At 34.1% G+C, this 20,453-nt stretch overlaps 1 protein-coding gene across 1 annotated transcript; it reads left to right on the top strand.

The window, feature by feature from the left end:
• The first annotated feature begins 546 nt into the window (after nucleotides 1–546).
• LOC110023098 (myb family transcription factor EFM-like) lies at nucleotides 547–2,947 on the top strand. Its single transcript, XM_020722325.1, has 5 exons — nucleotides 547–753; nucleotides 834–985; nucleotides 1,061–1,337; nucleotides 1,451–1,527; nucleotides 2,363–2,947. Exons 1-5 carry the CDS (start codon nucleotides 639–641, stop codon nucleotides 2,762–2,764), a joined length of 1,023 nt encoding a protein of 340 aa, XP_020577984.1. The 5' UTR covers nucleotides 547–638; the 3' UTR covers nucleotides 2,765–2,947.
• The last annotated feature ends 17,506 nt before the right edge of the window (nucleotides 2,948–20,453 follow it).

Here is a 20,453-nt window from a genome sequence, read left to right as displayed (position 1 = left end):
TTAATTTAAGATAGTGTTATAATAAAATTATAAATGAAATGAGTAACTAAGAGATATAATAAAAAATCACTTAATATAAAATGCAATATCTTAAAACAAAAAATATTTTTAATACTTTAAAGATAAAGTCTTCAAATTTAGTACATTGTGAGTATGTTTAATATTACTATTTTTTTAAAACGTTATAGCTCACCAGCTACCAAATCGAGTTAGGGCTAATTTGAGCTTGGCTTGTTATCTTATCGAGCTCATGTCACGAGCCACTTGTCCAGCCAAGCACGAGGTAGCACAGCAGTTGACTCAACCCACTTCCACCCCTAAATTCAAAACTATTCAAGCATTCTTGTGGGCCTCGTTTTGATTGATGCCAGCCCAACAAAGCCCATTAAGAACGATCCGGGCTCACCGGATCTTATCCGTCTGACGTCAGCGCCAGCACCTCTCGGCCGGCCGCGCGAATCTGCGGCATCGCCCCGCCGAATATTCACGAGACAGCCCCTCATAAGATTCGCTTGCGTACGCGACGCCTCGACCCCGACTTGATTCCCTTTTTTTCTCCCCTATTCCTCTCTCTCTCCCTCTCTCTGCTCCTCTTCTTCTTCTTCAATCTCGTTTCTACTTCTTGCAGCGGTATAGTCATGGTGGAATGGAAACAGAGGCACAGCGGCTTCATTTCGGCCCTCGAAGAAGAGCGACGCAAGATCCAGATGTTCTCCCGCGAGCTCCCTCTCTGTTTGCAGCTCGTCAACGAAGGTACTGATCAAATCACCTCTTATCAGTGGGTTCAGTGTTTCCCACTTCTTCTTACCTCTTTCTCATCTTGGCTCTTGCAGCGATTGATAGCTTGCAGCAGCAAATGGCGAGCGATGAGATTTCCGGCGAGAAGTCGTTGATGGAGAAGGAAGCTTTTAATTGCAAGAAGGATTGGCTCAGATCTGCGCAGTTATGGAGTCCTCTAGCGGCAGATGAAGTACCGGCTGAAGGGGTGAGCAGCGATTGTTGTTTTCTTTTGCTGATCTGATTTCTTGGTACTCAAATTGGGGCGTTGTTCGTTTGACAGTGCACCTTGAGGAGGCCTAATGCGAGGAGGGTGGGGAAAGCATTTCAGCCATTTGAAAGGAACAAATTGATGCCGGAAGTTTTGGGGCCTGCGGTTGCGGCTGATGTTAGCTCCACCTCAGGAGGAAGACGAGATGGCGGTGAAGGTGTGGAGAAGGAGGCGGAGGAGGGTCAGTCGCTGGTCCCTGCTCGGTCTAACAGGAAGCAGAGAAGGTGTTGGTCTCCCAGTCTGCATCGCAAGTTCTTGAATGCTCTTGAACAACTTGGAGGATCCCACTGTGAGATATCCATCTTTCCTTGAATTAGCGATTATTCTGAATGTTCTTGAATTTTTTTTGTGGAAAATGAATGGTTTTCTGATTTGCTGATTTTCTTTTATGGGTGGTTGCAGCCGCGACGCCGAAGCAGATCAGGGAGATAATGATGGTCGACGGCCTTACTAACGATGAGGTGAAGTCCCATTTGCAGGTAAAGATTTTTACTTGATGCGTTTATGTCTAAATAGCTTTCCTGCCAGAGAAAAATATTGTGTAACATTTATGATTGAATAATGCAAGAATTGTTCTTGTTGTTCCCCTGAAGCTGTTAAAGGTTTATTTCCGTTAGTGGTTCCCCTTCATTAAGGCTGATCTTTTTGTTTAATTTGCCAAGATTTGGCCATTTAGAATTCCAGATATGAGTAAAGATAAGAAGTGTGCTTATTAAGCAACTTTTTTTTTCTCATGGTGTCAACCTCAGAGTTATTTTATGATTGATTATTTTAGAAAACTTATGAATTACTATACTGAGGTATATATTTGTTGGATATGCTAAGATCTAATTGGAACTGGTCTAAAAAATTTTAGGCAATATTCTATCAATCTAGTTTTTCAGCTAACAAACCCAGTAGTTGGGTTCTTCTTCTCCTACCACAAGGTTTTGATTCAAAACCTGGCATGTACAGGTGTATGCGTGAGTTGAAAAACTAATATATATCTATAGAACTAAGAGGTGTTCTCTTTATTTTAACGATTCAAATAAGTGAATCTCTGTTTCTGATTATGTTCTAAAATTTTAAACCATGAGCAAAACTCTTGAATAGTAAGATACTTTTTAGTATTTAGTCAAAAACTTAGTTAAACATGAACATGTTAGAGAACTCCTAGGATGAATTACAATCTTAAGATGTTACATTTTGAGGACAAATTTGTAAAGCCGTTTTGATCGAAGCGGACAATATCTTAATGAGTGAAACTCTTGCCTATGACACTTTTTGTTCCATTTTCTTTTAGCTTTCTTATTCATGAACTACTATTTGCTATAGAAATATCGTCTACATATGAGGCGGCCAGTGGTTACGGTTCGAAGCAGCAATAGCAATAGCACTCTGAATCAACCACAGTTCATTTTGGTAGGCGGTATATGGGTACCTCCACAGGAATTTGCGATTAAATCTGCTGCTGGTACAACACAGCCAGCTGATGGTGGCAGTGCTGCCTTGAATGGATTATACTCTCCTGTTGCATCTCTGCCTGTTGAATTTGGTTTGGAAGAAGAGCGACCAAATAAGAAGCAACAAACAAACAAGCTCCCTGTCATGTCATCGAATTCAGAGCAAAGGTGTAGCCAAGATGATGACAGTCTTGTAGATGATGCTGCTACCTTATCCAATTCTTCTAGCACATCTTTCGTATCGCTTAACGCATCAGTTCCACATCCTCTGTGAGCTACTTGAAGGCAGAGTATGATCTTATGTTTTCTGCCTGTGAGGGGAGGTTGCCCAACATTTTTGTTTTTTGTTTGTTTTTTTTTTTCCCCTATAACTAGAGTTATAAATATACCTGTGTTTATGCTTGCATGTTCCACCAAACCTATTTCAGATTAAATAAAGTCAGATTTAGAATTTTAATTTTGCTTATGCAATTTTATAGTACTTTTTTTTTTGGGTTTTTAATGTTGTTATATGTTTTCATTACATAATTCCTCATAAGTTTTTGTGGAATTTATGTCTGCCTTTTTAAGAAAGTGCATGTCATTTACTATATCGAAAATAATACTGAGAACCTTATGTCGAATTGTGAAGCCTTTAACTCTTCTGGTTTTAGAATTGAAATGTGAATTTCATATTCATTAAGCCATCCAGAGGCTTGAAACAATCAACTATAGAACCTATTGCTCATAAATTCTAATTGGAAGCACACATCTGTCGACATATCAAACATCTGGTTTGCTAATATTCTACTCCCTCTAACTTCTTTCCTCTATTTCTAAATGTTCTTGTAGATCTCGAATTGTTATTTGTAGGAGACGATTTGTAATTTTTTTTTTTTGTCTTTCATTGATCTTAATTGTCAGGTGCTTAATCATTTATGCCCTTGTCTAAGATTGCCACTTTTTCCATCATTCCTACAAGTCACTTATTGTTTCAGACCAATTATAGCTTCCGGATCCAATTCTCCTTCGCTTCGAGTCCTAATTGCTTACATCTCCAAGGAACTTGCCCATTCTAAACCATTAGACATGATCCTGAACCTAATGAACTTGCCCATTCTAAATCAACAAGCTCAGCCTCGACGGCACGTTCTTTTGATTCGAAAATGAAATCCTTAGGCATAATCTGATGCCATGCCTCCTTGATATCTTCTTCATTTCGACGCCAAGTAACATTTTTGTAGATTCTTCACAATGAGATATCTAGTGCATTTTAAGCTTTATCCAAACCACATTGGAGTATTCTTCAGACTTGTAGTTGTGGCCACCTTAGTTTTTTTCACTACTTTCTTTCCAAAACTTCTATGAGCTTTTAGCTTTCACACGCACTTCATCTACGTGTGTAAGAGCTTATTTCATTTATTATATTTTAAGTCATGATCATTTTGTATGGTTGTTTGTGCTAGGTGAAGAATATGCAGAATAATGACTTGATCACAAAGAAGAAAGTCCAAGAGGGTGTATTGATGCATAGAAGTTTTTGAAGTAATGCTATACTTACTATGGTGCATGAAGTTTGGTGTAGTTATGAGCTACCATTATATGACTAGGGCAAGGTTATGCTTCAATTATAACTTTTTTATGGCATAAAATATTATATATTTTTAATTTAGATAATCTAATAATTCAATGGAATTAAAATTAAGCTCAAAATTATTAAATTTAACGTTAATTTATTTTTAATTTTAGTTAATTTCTTGTTAAACTAATGATGGGTTGGATATACATATATATGGCCCACTGTCAGAAAAGCATAAGACTCACTTGACCGACTCAATGAAATCATATGAGCTAAGTCAATAAGAGACAAAAAGACAACTGAATGATTCAAAATCGGGCCACCTGACTAAAAATGAGACGAAAGAGCATTTGTGCCAACCATTGTAAGAAACTGACTCTATACAATAACCTACCCTCAAATGGAGCTGATCTAAGAGAAGATCTAATTCCACAATATTGTTTACCTCATTTTTGCATAAGAACTTCCTTATTCCTTCTCTTTCTAGAATTCAGGATTTAGCCATAGGATTTCCTTGATTGTTTTTTCCTAGAAGACTGGTAATGGTACAAATATCATATTAGAATTTTGAACCACGTCTTCACTCCTTATAGGTTTATATGCTTGACTTTGAATTCTTAACATTTTGTTGAGTTGATTGAGATTAAGTCATTGAAGCTTAAGTAGAGTCCACATAGGCTAGATACTTAGGTATTCAAATTGGTCTTTCTTTGGGCAATTTGCACTCTCTTTTTTAAACTCAGTGGATAACTCCTTCTTTGGTTCATAAAGAGCACATTAGATATAATGTTCATTTTAAACTAGGATAAAATTTATCTTTTAATAAAAGAGAGGATAAAATTAAATCGCAAATTAAAACTAAAATTTTATCTTTTAATAAAAGAGAGGATAAAATTAAATCACAAATTAAAACTAAAATTAAATAAAATCAAATCCATGAAAATTTTATCAAAATCACAAAATAAAACAAAAATTGAAATCAAATAGAAATAAATTGACAAAGAATTCCATTAAAATTTAAAATTTCAATAAAATAAAAATTAGAATAAATTATCAAAAATTTAAAAAATCATTTCAAAAACATGAAAAATTCAATAATAAACACAACATAATAATAAATTGAAAATTTATGTAATTTAAATTTTAATTGAAATAAAGCCAATAAAATTTAAAATTAAAATCAATTCACAAGTAAAATTATATAAAAAATTTAAAAAATGGCCAATTATCAATCTCACATAATAATTGCTTAATAAAATTCAATAAAAAGATAATAATAAAATTTAAAATAAACAAATAAAATAAAATTTCCTCACACATTCTCTCACCACCCTCACACTTTACTTTCAAAGCCAACCAAAACTACCTTCTACTCCAAATCCACTTTTCAAAATTTCCTACACCCAACTACACTCACTAAATCTGTCACAATCACTACACAAATCACTTCCATTTTCAAATTTTCCCCCATTTTCAAACTTAATTACATTTCATCCAAATTCTCTCTCTCACACACACAACCCTCAACCCATCAAACAATCCTACACCATAGCCACCAAAATTAAGCCCTACCATCGGCCAAATGACCACACTAAAACTCACCCAAAATCAGCCTTAAAACCACTTGCCATCCACTTGCCAATTCTTGCAAAATCCACCTAAATTCAAGGTAAGTCCACTTAATTCAAGCCAGGTCACCTAAACCAATTCGAAGCATCATTCAAGTCACCCTATCTCAATCTCAAACCCCTTGTTCTTTGAACCTAAACCAAGCCTAAATGAGCCAATGCCAAGCTAATTCCAAGCTAATTGCAAGCCTCACTAATCCAAATTCAAGCCGACTAAGATTTACTTGTTTTGAATCAATTATTGGCCTAAATAACCCAACACATGGCTTAATCCTATTGGTCACACCCCAAACCTCTTTAACTGATTTAACCACTCGATGGGGGTGCACCCAAGCTAGCCAACCACCTTCCAGGCCATTGGAAGCTATGCACATCTCAAAGCACAAGTGGCATCACACCATAGGTCACACACTAAATTTGACCACACACATGTCAAATCCTCTTTGGCTAATAGTTGAGCCCAACTCATTCTCAAATGACTATAAATACCAGTCTTGGGTTGAGAAATGGATCCGAGCTAATTCCCATGCGACACTCAAACAAATTCATTTCTACACCCCCTAGCTCGTCCTCCATTCTGTCTCAAAACCAAACCTTCAATGATTTGACATGGATTTCACCAACCCGAGCTAGGACAACTTTGAATACCCACCTCCACTTCATAACTCTTCAACCCAAGCCCAACATATCTAATGATCCTAAAACCCAATCCTCTATTGAAAATCCACCATTTCAAGCTCTTTAACCTACTTCAAAACCGAACTGAGGGATCTCTTGATCAAGAACATTCAAAGGAGTTAAACCAAGGTAATACAAGCTTAAAAGAGGTATGTGGAGCTCAAACATGTACTCCAAAGCAATCAAATCAAAGGAACTCATCTTGGAATGATGTATTCGTCTGAAAACTTAGATATATGTGTGGTAGTGGTACTTTGTGAAAAAAACTTTAATTCACAAAGTTTTGACTATAAGATGTCACCCTAAGGACCGAAAAATCCAATTGGACCTAAAAATCTTATTGAACAGATATGATCTTAGGATCAAGCATAGGATCGTGTAAATCACGCATTTTCTCACGAACAACTCATGTTCACCGTTCTATTTGGGAAGGAGAACCATTGTCATTTATTCATTTATATTAGAAATGGAGGGTTGTGATTTAATTCCATGTAGAAACTGCAGTGTTCCTCATATGAGATCCTGAGCTTATGTAGTAGCACAATGATTGAACAAAAAAAAAATGATGACACATGTAAAAGGGCTAATGATTTGACTGACGTGGAGGCTGAGGTGGCAACATAGGTGGAATGCACGTTTAAAGAAAAATTCATATTTTTTCCTATATAATTAAATACATAAAAACTAAAACAAACTTTGAAAATTCATAAATAAATAAATAAATATCATAAAAGAAAAATAAAAAAGCTTTGAATTCAGTGAAACATAGACTAAAACAAAAATCAAATTACAAATAATAATTCCTTAATTAAATAAAACCTACTAAAATATTAAAAAAAACATAAAAAATTCAAAAGAATTCAAATTTTAATAAAATTTGGGCCACATCAAGTCCCTGACCTCAATTTGTTCCCCTAATTTTGCTAAGGATGGAAACAAATAATAACTAATAAATCATAATTTCTTATAGAAATTAATAATTAATTTGACAAGAAAAAAATATAAATAAAAAATAGAAAAATATAAAAATCAAATGGAAATTTCAATCAAACTTTTTAAATATAAAGTTTAACTAATAAAATATTGGTTTCATCAATAGGAATTCAATAAATCTCTCTGGGGAAATATAAGGGTATATTTATAAATCTGAATTTTGCATTTTGAACCTTCTATTTCCAAATTTCATTAAAAATATAGAATTATGTTTCTAACTTTTGATGTTATGATCCATTGAATATTTGAAATGAAATAGTTAAGTTAGATGTTGAAATGAAAAGCAAAATTATGAAGAAAGGTATATTTGCAAATACTTGAAATGTTGGAAAAACTACTTTTCATAATTACTTGAATGTTGTGGTCAATTTTGGTCAAATTTTTGTCATTAAAGCAATTTATAAATTATGAAGAAATTTATAAACATTATTTCTATTTTTAAATCATTAAATTGAAAAATTGAACATTAAATTCTCTAAAATATGATCTCAAATGATTAAAATTTAACTAAACAATAAAAAATTAGTGAGTTTTGAGTTTATTAATAAATAAAATTCATGTGTTTAAAAGAGAAAATTATCATATTTGAGAACTTTTCCAAAAATTACCAAAAATTACAAATATACCTTCTTCACTATTAAACTTAGCAAATATACCATTACATGGTCAAAACCTCATAACTTCTTCAAGGAAACTCCAAATGAATAAAATTTTCATTAATAAATCAAGTGAATAAAAAGGAACCAAGATATATAAAATATTTTTCATTGAATAAACTTTAATAATTTTTTTAGTATTAATCTCTTTAATAAATGTAATAATTTATATAAATTCAAAATTAACTCAAAATGACTTGAAAATTTTAGATTTTGTTTAGAATTATATTCCAAGCACCTTTGTAAAATTTCAAAGACTTTATTTAGAGGTCATTTTGGATTTAATATGAATTTTCAACCAAGAATACCCTGAAAATTTAAATAATTCAAATAAATAAAAAAATTAAAATTCTCTATTTTCTTACAGTGTGCTTTTGAACTCAGTAATAACTTTTAAAAAATAGTTTCAAACAATTTGAAAATATTTATGTCAAAATGTATGAAACCTTAAAAATCATGAAAGAAAACCAATTTAAATCACAAAATAATCAAAATTTCTAAATTTTTTTAAGTATATATTTTGCTTCATAAGGTCTATAAGCACTTTTTTAAATGATGTGTAGCATCTTATAAGCATTAAGAATTGTTGAATATTTATAAATGCCTCATAAGCATATATACAAGACATTTAACCCAACTAATAAAATAATTTCAAATAAAAGTAATACAAATTCTTAAAAATCCAGAAATTATAAAAAGTCAAAATAAAACTTTTATCTTGTTTAAATTTGATCAAAAATAATCAAAATTTATAACTTGAACAATAAGTTCAAGTTTGGCTCCCTCTCACCTCACTCACCATCTTTATACTTCCTTAGGAAACTGGTCCTTGTTTTAAGATTAGGTCGAGGTGACATCGCTATGTTTTGTTGTTCTCTATGTGTTGTGTTTCTGTGGTTTGCTCTTTAGAAATGATTGATCAAGCCAAGTTTTCCTCATTAGACTAAATGTTTATGATGAGTAGATAGTCATTTTCTTATGTTATGTAAATTTCTTTTACATGTTATTATTTGCTGACATTACTTTGCAAAGATATAATAAGCTTAGCATATACTTACTTTGTTTTCGAAAGCACTGTAGTAAACTTAAGCTGTTGTAGTAAATGTATGTTTACTTTTCTTCAGTGTCTTTTATTTTCTAGATTTAAGGTGCCTATCATAATTATTGAATTATTGACATCCAAACTATCCAAGGGAAAATGAACATGAAATGAAGGATGATCCTCAATTGAACAAACAAAAATATTCAGATGTGTGTTTCGGTTCTTTTTTGTAACTCGAAGTCACCAGTTTATCTAATCATTGTCTTAGGATTTCTTTTTCCAAAGTGCCCTCTTACTTGAACCGTCAAAATGGTTCTAAGAAGGGAATGAACCAGAAAATAGAGAAATAAGACAGCGACTAGCAAACAAATTTGAAGAAGAAACCTGAGGAGTTTATGTGCGGTAAACCTCGTGTGAAAGGTCAAGGATTTACGTCCAAACAGAATCTGATCGAGACAACTTGAACTGAATATCCACAAAGATAGCTACATATGCTACCCAAGTAACAAGAGAACCAAATTTGTATTTTTCCTGGGTTCAAGAACACTCCCAATGGAATGTATCTAGTTTGGTTAATTACATTTTTGGGGATGCCCAAGAATATTATTAATTAAAAGAGTCCTTCTTACGTTTAAGTGATAACTAGTGAGAGTCTATCACAAAGGATGGTTCTCTTACAGGAGCATCTCAACACTTTTAAAGCGCATGCAAAGTCATACGAGCAGAGAACAAGTCTTTCACTATCCTGCATAGATTGTGGCTCTTTGGTAGTTGAGGCCTATGAAATAGCAAAGTCACCTCATAGGGTTCGACACTATGCTTTCAAGCCTAACCAGGCCATAAGGGCAGAGAATGAACTGACGTATCCCAAACGGGCGACACTCTGCTATAATTGAGGCCTATGAGACAACATCGATGAAGTATCAAAAGGAACGACAGGGCTCAAATTAAGCAAATGAATTGTAGAGTAATCCTAATCGGGTAGAGATAGTCAGGTCGGGATTCCATGGATAAATATGACCCTGGTCATGAAGGTGGTCGACCCATCCCGACTAGAGCTTGTCAGCGATCTGTGAATTGTGTCATCCAAGGAAACCTAGATAGCTATAAGTTAAGGAGAAGAAAACTCTAAATCCTATGACCCTATATAGGAAGAAAGTAGATGTGACACTTATTCCTGCCGAAGTGGTGAAGAAGTCACTAGAGTGAAAAAGAAAGAGAGTTATGGAGACGAAGCCAAGATGCTCTCACAAAGGAATTATTCCTCGTCTGGTTTAGGGAAGCCTCTAACACTCTAATTGTGCTAGACAACTACATGAGTAGAAATCTTATGTTGAGCAATTCAAGTTAAAGAAGCACAGACACTTCTCCTCGGGACATGCAAAATGATGCAGTTATCTACATAAGCCCTATTGTGGAGGCCTTATTAGTATGACTTGGATGATAGTCATGCAATCTAAAACTATGTTAAATTTGGTTCAGAGGCCATGAAGGAAAGTAAAGCAAGTTTTGAAAATCTTGAAATATTTTTATCCTAAGTTTTGATTAATATCAATGTTTTATTTGGATTTTGTAGAAAAAATTATAATTTTAGGTCCTTAGAGAACCTAAATTATATTCACAATGAGCTCAGATATCCACAAGCAAAGAAAGAGGAAACTTTAAGCATGCTACGCAATACTAAATAAGCCAAATATAAATAATAAAGGTTGGGTGCCTTTGGGTTGACAATATATCACAGAAAAGCAAAAATTCGGCCAGGAACAACATATACATACCCAATTTTAATGTTATACGTCAAGGATGATTCAAAATTGAGGTACGAGACACAACCTTGTAGCTCCTGATCCCTATCACCTGGTTCCTCCCATCCCATTAGACATCTCGGAACACATGCCTGTACTTTATTTCTGATGCATACTAGAGCTTAGGGACTCTAAGAAGTACATGATAAAAGCAAAAAAAAAAGAATCGAACTGCATGAAAAGTAGGTTAGTGTAGGTTAGGCGTGCAACATAGTGAACCTTGTCCGGTGAGAGGAGAGCTAAGAAATCACTTGCACAAAATGCATTAGTTTAATTTATTAATACACCTCTCTGATGGACATGGCTTCCTGTAATTTATTAGTGCACACGCCTCACACCCAAGTAAACTTACAAAAGGCAGCATGCAAAAAGTTGTCTGATTAAGGCAACCAAAAGAGCAGAGAACAATAGTCATAATATCAAAAAAGACTACCTAGCACCCTAGTCCTGACCTAACACACCATCTACATTTAGTGTTCTAGTCACAAGTGTGTGCAGGCTGTAGGAAAGAAAAAAAGGTTGGCTTATGTTTTGATGGGCCCCATCTCTATCCTAAGGATTCTAAGAGGTGCCACTAAATGCAACTTTTGTATAAACAAAACATTTAAAATGTTAACCTCATGTATGGTCTAAACTATGTGTAGTAGTTTCAAAATAGATTTTGAAAAGGATATGATGCATATGAAATATTAGAAAATATACTTTTTTATATTTTTAAAATAGGTCATAGGATGGAAAAAGTCTAAGTGGCACCAATTAGACCCATTAGAACCTTAGCACAACATGCACGTGCTAGTCACGGTGCGATAGCTGGTATTACCCACTGAGGCTCTCTCACGAGCAATACTTGCTACCGCATTGCGACCAACAACGACTCACTCAATTAACGAGTAAGTTCTATCATCAAGATAATCGAGCAATGCACATGAAATCATGTAAAGTGATATGATGTTTTGTGACCACTCTGTTAATGGTAGGAGCGATCACCAGATAGCAAACATTTGTCATAAGTATATGATGGCATATATCCATAACGAACGTGCCAATAGTGCAGAAGTGCAAATGCAAAGCTCAAGACATATGACATACATATGAATCCCAAGGCGGTGGCATGAGCGACATAACTTGCACATCAAATGGATTCAGAGGCCTTTGAGGCATGATCCATACTAAGTGGTAGTCATGTGCCCGAGTGGACACGCACACACACTTGGAGGTTTCAGAGGCCTTTGGATTATGATCTGTGCTAGGTGACACGATGTAACATACTTATGGTGTATATGGGTGATGTTATAGGAAAAGAGATGACATATCTCTCGTTAGAAAGATTCTTGTCATGGATGGGCTTGATAGCAAGCCATTTATTCACATGATGTGTGAATGTGTTAGGTAAGTGTGTGAGAACACAAGTCTAAATGCAAAAGCTTCAAGCATATAGGTCATGGACATACAAGATGCTATGCAGGCAAACACACAAGGTTGGAAAGTGCAATTACAAACAACTTATGTCATGGTGCAAAGTGACCTAAGGATGCCACACATCAAATGTATAGGATAATGTGCCCGTGAGAAGCACAAATACTTATCATGAGCATATGAGGACATATGATCACAAATGCACGACAGGGTGCAAGTGTGGATGTACTAATGCAGGCAATGTGAAGGAAGAATGCACAAATGCAACATACAAACATGAAGTTGGTCGATTGATCAATCAAATCAAAGGTGAGTGATCAATCAAGTCAATCAAAAGAGTTCAATTAAGATGATCGGATTGGTGGTATCCAATCGATCAAGTCGACAGAAGTGTTCGATTGAGATGACCATGTGGTGGCAGCTGATCGACCGAGTCACAATAGATGACCAATCAAACTAACGTAATCATAGTTACAACATAAAACCTCACCTTTTAGGTCTTCTCACTATCATATATCATGTGATATATATTTAAATTTTAAACAAGAGGTCAATTGAAATATCAAATAAAATTCTCTTTTAAAAAATTGATAAAGTCCAATAACATGATAATTGAGATGTCACTGACTTTTTTCAGTATTTTCGATATCTCCTACTTTTGTCTCTTTTAGGTTTCTTAAATAACTATTCAACTACTGTGATTTTCTATTTGATACTTTTAATAATCAATCGTGAATACTGAACTTAGAAATTTATTAAAGATAAAACCACCACCTTAATCGACAGTTTCCTTAAGGTGTTTCATTTCTTAAGATGTAATTAACTATTGAGGTTTGTCTTTATAGGAATTTAGCACCCAAGATTAATCTAAATCACATCTAGTCTTGAAGACTAGATAAGGGAAAGATCTATTAGTATAAATGAAAACCATGTAAATATATAAAATTTCTTTATATAAATAATTAAACCCATCACAAAGTGATATTTTTATCTTTCAAGTTGGTATATTACTTTTGATTTTGTGTTTGATTATTTAAATAATTAAATATTTGAGATTAATAATGCCCCATAATAAATCAAAACTAACAAGTATCTTCAACAATCTCATGGATGCTCTAAAAGTTCCTCGCCCGATATTAAGTATTGACAATCGGGCTTGATCAATCGATCTAACCATGTCAACCAACCTCAGCCAACTGAGCTAATCCCGCTGGCTTGAAGCCAACTAACCTTAGTCAATCGAGTCAGAAAGTAGATAAAAGAAAATTCAATACATGTAAAATACCATAAATAGTCTAATACATACCTCTTCCAAATACAGGAAAAAATATAATATCATCATTCCACACTCTTCTCTAAAAATATAGAATATATTTTATGAATAAGACATAATTGATTACTGTTCATCCATCTCTCTTTGTTTCTCTTTATTTATATTTTATTTCTTGGGTGTCATTCACGTATAAATCTGGATTCAACATCATGGTAAACGTGAATTATGTCACACATAAGAAGAGGAATAGCACATGAGAATAACCTCATAACAGATTCACTAGTAATATGGAGTGCAGCAAATGATTACTGACCCAACAAATAAAGGAGTTGAAGGACTAGAAGTTAGAGGTCACTTAAGGCACACTTTTCTAGAAGAAAGATCAACATGTGAGAGTTTGTGCTTATTCATCACCTGCTTCCAAGAAGGTAAGGTTGGATTATGGGACTTGGACCTGATAGTAGCTCATGTTGTACTAGTTCAAGGCTAAAGGAAGGACCCTTCAAATACTCTTTAGACCTGCAACAACCGAAGACATTAACCAAGTTGTTTGAGTTGGCCTACAAGGATAGTGTCATTATAGGGGTTACCCATAACGAGTAAGTCATCATCAGTGAAGCCCGTGGAGGGATGTGAGCTATCTTTGGGCATCTAGATGGCTACACATAGCCCTCCCAATCGAACCATCTTAAGGTTGGCTCGACGATGGCTACACATAGCCCTCCCAATCGAACCATCTTAAGGCTGGCTCGATAGGATGAGTCTCTTCCAAAGATGGTAGGAATTATGTCAGTGATATGAATTTCATGAACTTTGACTAGGTCGCCAGTTATTTTCTCAATTAAGGCATTTCTCATCCCACTAGGTCATTGGTTTGGGCGACACAAACTCCTTCAACTTTATGGCCTTTATCAGATCTTTAGTCAGGAATTGGAAGTGTCGACACTTCTTTATGTCGTGATCGTGGTCATGATGGTAGCCACAATGCTTTTTTAATATCGGAGGTAGGCTACGGGTTTTATTGTGGGTGCCTTCTTTAAAAAAATATTTATTTTGGATGGGTTCTACTATCTCATCCATGTAAACCTTCAACAAAGTCAGTTTGGGGATCTCATGATTAGGTGGTTGTCGTTCCAAATATTGAGTATTTCGTTGGTCAGAACTGGGCTCGATTCTCTCATTGGTGTATTATATTGGTTGTCTTATGATCTTAGGGTGTTTGGTCATCTGCAAAGCGAGAATTGGTGGAAGGACATAAATTAGCTCTCAGCCTCCATCATTTTCCTTGGGCGGTCCTTTTCTATTGGTGACAAGTGGTGAGTTTTGATTTCGAGGAGGTAAAGGTGTAGTTATACTCCTCGACTGATATGTGGTTTTTGTTTAACACCAATAACTCGGCGTATCTTCTGTCACTACAAGCCTAGCATGTATCAAAAGAGCTCTTCCTTCAACCCTTGAGCTAAGACAACATGGGTGACTTCAGGTTTCATGTCCCGCACTTTCAACATCTCTTTCTAGAAATATGTGATGAATGAGCTTAGGTTCTCACTTTGTCCTAGATAAATCTATAGGAGGGCATGCGAGCTCTTTGAAGGCTCTTGGGCAATGACAAATTATGTCATATATATTTGCTTGAAATTAGGGATTCATACGATTACTCTAGACGATAATATGTTAAATCACTTATGGGTCCTCTCTCTCAGCGTGATAAAGAATATGACATTTCAGCACGTTGGTCATCCTCAGTAGACCCCAAATTAACTCAAACTAGGCTATACGGTTGGTTGGATCGGTCTACCCCCTATAGGACTCCAGTGCTAGGATCATGAATCACTTTGGGGTTCAACCTCATAATCCCTATAGGACTCCAGTGCTAGGATCATGAATCACTCTGGGGTTCAACCTCATAATTTATTGTGAGAATGTGTTTTTAAGCTTACAATGCACCTTAGTACACCCAAACAGATGCCACTTGATTGGTGCTGACCCAGCACTATCAAGCCATCGGGAGTCCTCTTTCCTTTCTAAGGCTGGAGGACTCTTCTACTGTTAATAGTCAGCCCTTCATCCTAGGATCGCTGAGCTCTTTCACAAGTCAGAGCACCTCAAATGACTTCCAACATCTGATCTTTAAACTCCTGGATTCATTTGACCACAGATTCTAATGCACTCAATAATATCGGTGTCTTTTTTTTATGTTCTACTCCTCTTTTTATTTATCAACCAAGAATTTATTTGCGTTGGAGAGCATTTATCACTGCATTAATTTAAATACATAAATTTATATATTTTTATTTAATAAAAACAATAAAAAATAAAGAATTTTGTTCAGCATTAAATTCAAATTTTAAATACATATTGAAAAAAATAACTTAAAAATACTAAATCCCCAGCACGTTGGTTTGCCATGTTATCTTCTCGTTGACAATTTGCCACGATAGCATTGAAAAACATAATTATAAGTATTAGGATAAAAATTTTCAGATTTCACGCAAATTAAGACAGCAATGTCTGCATGACCTGCTAAGTCTCTGCTACGTCCCCACACCCCCTCCATTGAAAATGGCCAAGTGACATAAGCTGTCCCCGCTCATAACTATGGATAAGATGATAGCTTTGTCCTTTTTGTGGATATATTTGTTCTTATCCATTTGTGCTCAGGCTTTCAGCTTGAATTTTCTTCATAGAGCAGCAGAGCAACTAGATCCTTTGTCCTTATCTACAACTCTCTAGATGACAGAATTTGTACAGAATTTATCAATTTCTTCCTCCTCAATGCCTCAATATTATTATTTATATTTTACCATTTCAGTCAGCCAACATATATAGTTATATTTAAATAAAAAAATGGTGATACGAGACCCCACTAAGTGTCTACCTATTCTAAGACCGCCCTCATTATCGATAAACTAATCAGAACAGGATTCAAACGCGTGACTTCCCAACCATGCTCATGTGTTTAACTATTAGAAGACCGCCCTCATTATGGGCAAACTGGCCAGAAAGAGATTCGAATCTGTGACCTGAAGAGTTATAACTTTTAAAGAGACTGCTCTACCAACATGTCACAGCTGGCAGCACAATCTCTCTCTATCTCCTCTCTCTCTCTCTATTTATTGAAAGCACTTGTATATCGTTGAGAGAAGATAATACGTATAGAATTAGCATGTATGTAAATAATTTTATATATTATTGTATCCATGTGTCCCATAATATTTATATAAAGATGTACAAGAAAAAATGGCAAACTTATTAATTTTATTATTTTAAAAGCCTTCGAGAATCAACTAAAATCATAGCAGTAGAGGATTTTGTCTGCCTCATACTCCGTTTGGGGCAGGTTATTTGTGCAGTGGTGTTTTGAAAATGTCGTCCTATTATTTGAAAATCACGTTTGAGCAGCTTATCTAAAAATGTAGTTTATTTTTTACACTAAAAACAGAACTCATGTCAAACACCACGGTCCATATTTTCGATTTATCTGAATAAACACAAGCTGTCCTAAACGCACCCTCAATTATCAGTTTGACGATGGACTTCGTTTGATCATATGGATGCTCTTTCGCTGTTTTGATTCACTCCCAGAATACTCTCTTTATCTCCTCAACATCTGCATGCTTTTCATATCCATCTCTCAGATTGGATGTCAAGTGATCATATGCGTTGAAAATAGTTATATGGTCATTAAAGATATTGCTTTTTCTAATATATGTTGTTTAATGCTTTTTTTACGTGAACCAGTTGTAATTAATATGATAATTGCATGGGAAGGAACATTGAAATGATACTCATGGAATATTCTACCTCTCTTTCATGTCACTTCCAAAATAGAGAAGTAGAGAAGGAGAAATCAGATGTTTATGAGTATAAAGTGATGGTCTCGTTGTGTTCTTAATTTCGCCAAAGTCTCCATTGTGGTGTGGTGGGAGCGAAGACCGGCAAAGCTTATCATCCAAACGATAAGACAGCGTTTTGAAAACACCACCCACACTTATAAGCTGCCCCAAATGATCCCTACTTCAACAAATGCTTAAATCTCTACATAATTATATTGATATTCGTTACATCTTTTTATAACACACTACAAGAAGAGTAGTTTTCCGGTCAAAAATTTCACAAAAAAAAAATCTAAAATATTAATTTCTAGTGAAAATTTAATGGATTTTCATCCATCAAACAAACCCTATTGAAAAAAACTTGTGTTCAAAAATTGGTCACAAAAAACTATTTCAAGTTTTTTTTGCTAGAATAGTGTTGTATGATAAAAAATAGGCATTATGTACCGCCATGTGTCCAAGGAGGCCTTTTATCGACCCAATTTATTAAGAGATTCAATTCAACAAGCATACGCGTACAAGGGCAATGCCAAGTAATCGAGTACAAATTGTCGAGTGTTTTTGTGGGATAAGAATGTCTAAACACGAGTAGGTGTATATGAACGACCACACGAAGAAACAAACCAGCTTCAAAAATAGAGAGATCCACCTCCCTTAAAAAGTTCCCTAAAATGTTAACAACACTTAGTGCAATATCATCTTGTAAAAATACTAATTTCCTGAATCATCCTTTATCTTAAGAATAGTATTCGACTTCATTTACTTTTCAATGCAAGCATGAAAGAATTTAGTATTTCTATTACCATCCACATGACTTAGGTATGTAGACTTTTGTTTAAAAATCCACTTGAACTTGAATTGCTTGATTAAGAAATCATAGCACATTCAATATTTCAGCCTCCTCCACAATCCCTTTCTCAAAGTCAACTTCCAGATTATTAACCAACAATTCAACATTTTACCACCTTTTTATTTATATCTCTAAACACGTTCCAATTCCACTCCTTCAACTTTTTTGCCATTTTCCTATGTAATAACCATAAGTCTAACCACGAAGCGCTATTTTCAATCATCTAAATGTCTTTCACAACTTGCAAAAAAATTTCATGTTCAACCCAAACATTAAGAAATCTAAAATAAAAAATACCAACCTTAGTAAATTCCTCTACCCTTAATAATAGATGTGAAAGATCCGAGCCAGTACGATTTAAGTGAGAGACTTCCGAAACAGAAAATTTGTTCATCCATTCTTTCTTCAACATAATTCTATTCAATCTTTCCATTACTCTCCCTCTTTGCCAAGTAAACATACTACCAAAAGTCTTAGCCTCATATAACCCTACAACAATAATGTTATTTTCAAAAGTTTTGATCACCTTATAACAAGGATCTCTTCCGCCCCTCTTTTCAAAAGAAGAAGCAATAACATTAAAACCCCCTCCTTCTAACCAAGGGCAATTAATGGAAGCTTTTTACCAAATTCAAATCCTCCTATAAAAGAGTTGTCCATAACTGAACACCTACATAAACAATAGATAATTGTACAATTTGTTAATTAAGATGAATCTGGATATGTAGAAGCTAAGAATTATGAACCAACAAATTCACCTTGATTTCCTTCTTCCTACAAAAACAATATTTTATAATTGCAATTATAAATAACTTTATAACAACCCAACTTTTTAACAATCTTCTAAAATTGCAAAACATCTTAAGTTATGAATCATAGGTTATATATATATCATTTGAACTATAAATGAACTTTAAGGGCTAATTAAATTTTAATCAATAAAACAACTCATGCAACCATCTAAAATAATTTTAAGGATTTTAAAGTATGTATAATTCAAACACATTAAAAAGAAATTTTTGTTTAGTTTTAACATATGAAATTATTAAATTAAAAATGTATCATTATCCTACTTAATTTTATAAGTGTAGTTTAAATAAAATTAGTGAAATTGATGCATTAAATTAAAGTGATAATTTTGGCCAAGTAAAAAAAAAAATTTCAATTATCTTGAATGTTAGAGAACAATGCAAGATAAACACATTAGAAAATATTTATACTACTATATAAAGGTAAAAATTTTCTTAAGAAAATTTGTCATGAGAAAATCATAAAATATATCCAAAAATATAAATTCAATAACCCGAAAAAGAGCGATAAAAATAATTGAATTTATTGTTTTAAATTTGCACATAGAGCTTCATGTAGAAACTTTGAACCAAAATGAATTTTTAAGAGAGCAATCAAGATGCATAAATAAGACTTTCACAAATTAATTATTTATGAGCTTATTACTTTTCAAATTATATGTATATGAGACATCCTATGGGGATTCTAAGACAAAACAAATCTAATTTACACTTGTCATGCCTATTGCACTCAACCTGATCGGTCAAAATTCAGGGTGCACCAAAACCGCTTGAATAAGATATTAAAACATCCATTCATATGTTTATTATCATCAAAATTTAATGGTTAGCAAAGGCCTCATGAGGCTAGCATCTTAGGACATCAAAAGTTAACAAAGGTGATAACTGATCTAGTGACTAGTTGGGTTTAAACTCACCATAATGCAAACCCAAATGGTTTGATAGATTAGAATGAGATCATAAGATTTATGTTTTCCAACTATTGGTTGACAAATTTAATAGAATCCCTTAATCAATCTAAAATTTCTCCTAGTTAGCTTGATATGTGGATTGGATTTTGAATCTAGCTAAGCTTGGTTAAGGACTATACCCAATGTATGAGTTAAGGATTGAAATATAACTAAGAGCTGAGAAATGAATTGATTAGAACATCTCTAGGATAAGCAAGAGGAACAAACACAAGGTACTGGCGTAGACAAGTATAAATGAATGGGCCATCTTGAATGGAAAATTTAACTACTTAAACATGAGCATCAAGATGTGTGTGTCATCATGATCAACAATGTATTTTAATGCTTATAAATAAAAAGATGGAGTTATATTAGAGTATCATATTGGGTTAAAATCATATATGATATTGCTTATATGTAAGAGAATGTGAAGTATTATTTTTATTAAATTTCTTAGATAAATTCCATA

Source organism: Phalaenopsis equestris, unplaced genomic scaffold (assembly GCF_001263595.1).
Source record: "Phalaenopsis equestris unplaced genomic scaffold, ASM126359v1 Scaffold000210, whole genome shotgun sequence".
Lineage (NCBI taxonomy): Eukaryota > Viridiplantae > Streptophyta > Magnoliopsida > Asparagales > Orchidaceae > Phalaenopsis > Phalaenopsis equestris.
This window is presented reverse-complemented; position numbering and strand designations above follow the sequence as displayed.

Coding starts and splice junctions, on each gene's coding strand:
- LOC110023098 (XM_020722325.1), top strand. CDS start 639: ATGGTGGAATGGAAACAGAGGCACAGCGGCTTCATTTCGGCCCTCGAA. Junction 754..833: donor TTTGCAGCTCGTCAACGAAG/GTACTGATCAAA, acceptor TGGCTCTTGCAG/CGATTGATAGCTTGCAGCAG. Junction 1,338..1,450: donor ACAACTTGGAGGATCCCACT/GTGAGATATCCA, acceptor GGGTGGTTGCAG/CCGCGACGCCGAAGCAGATC.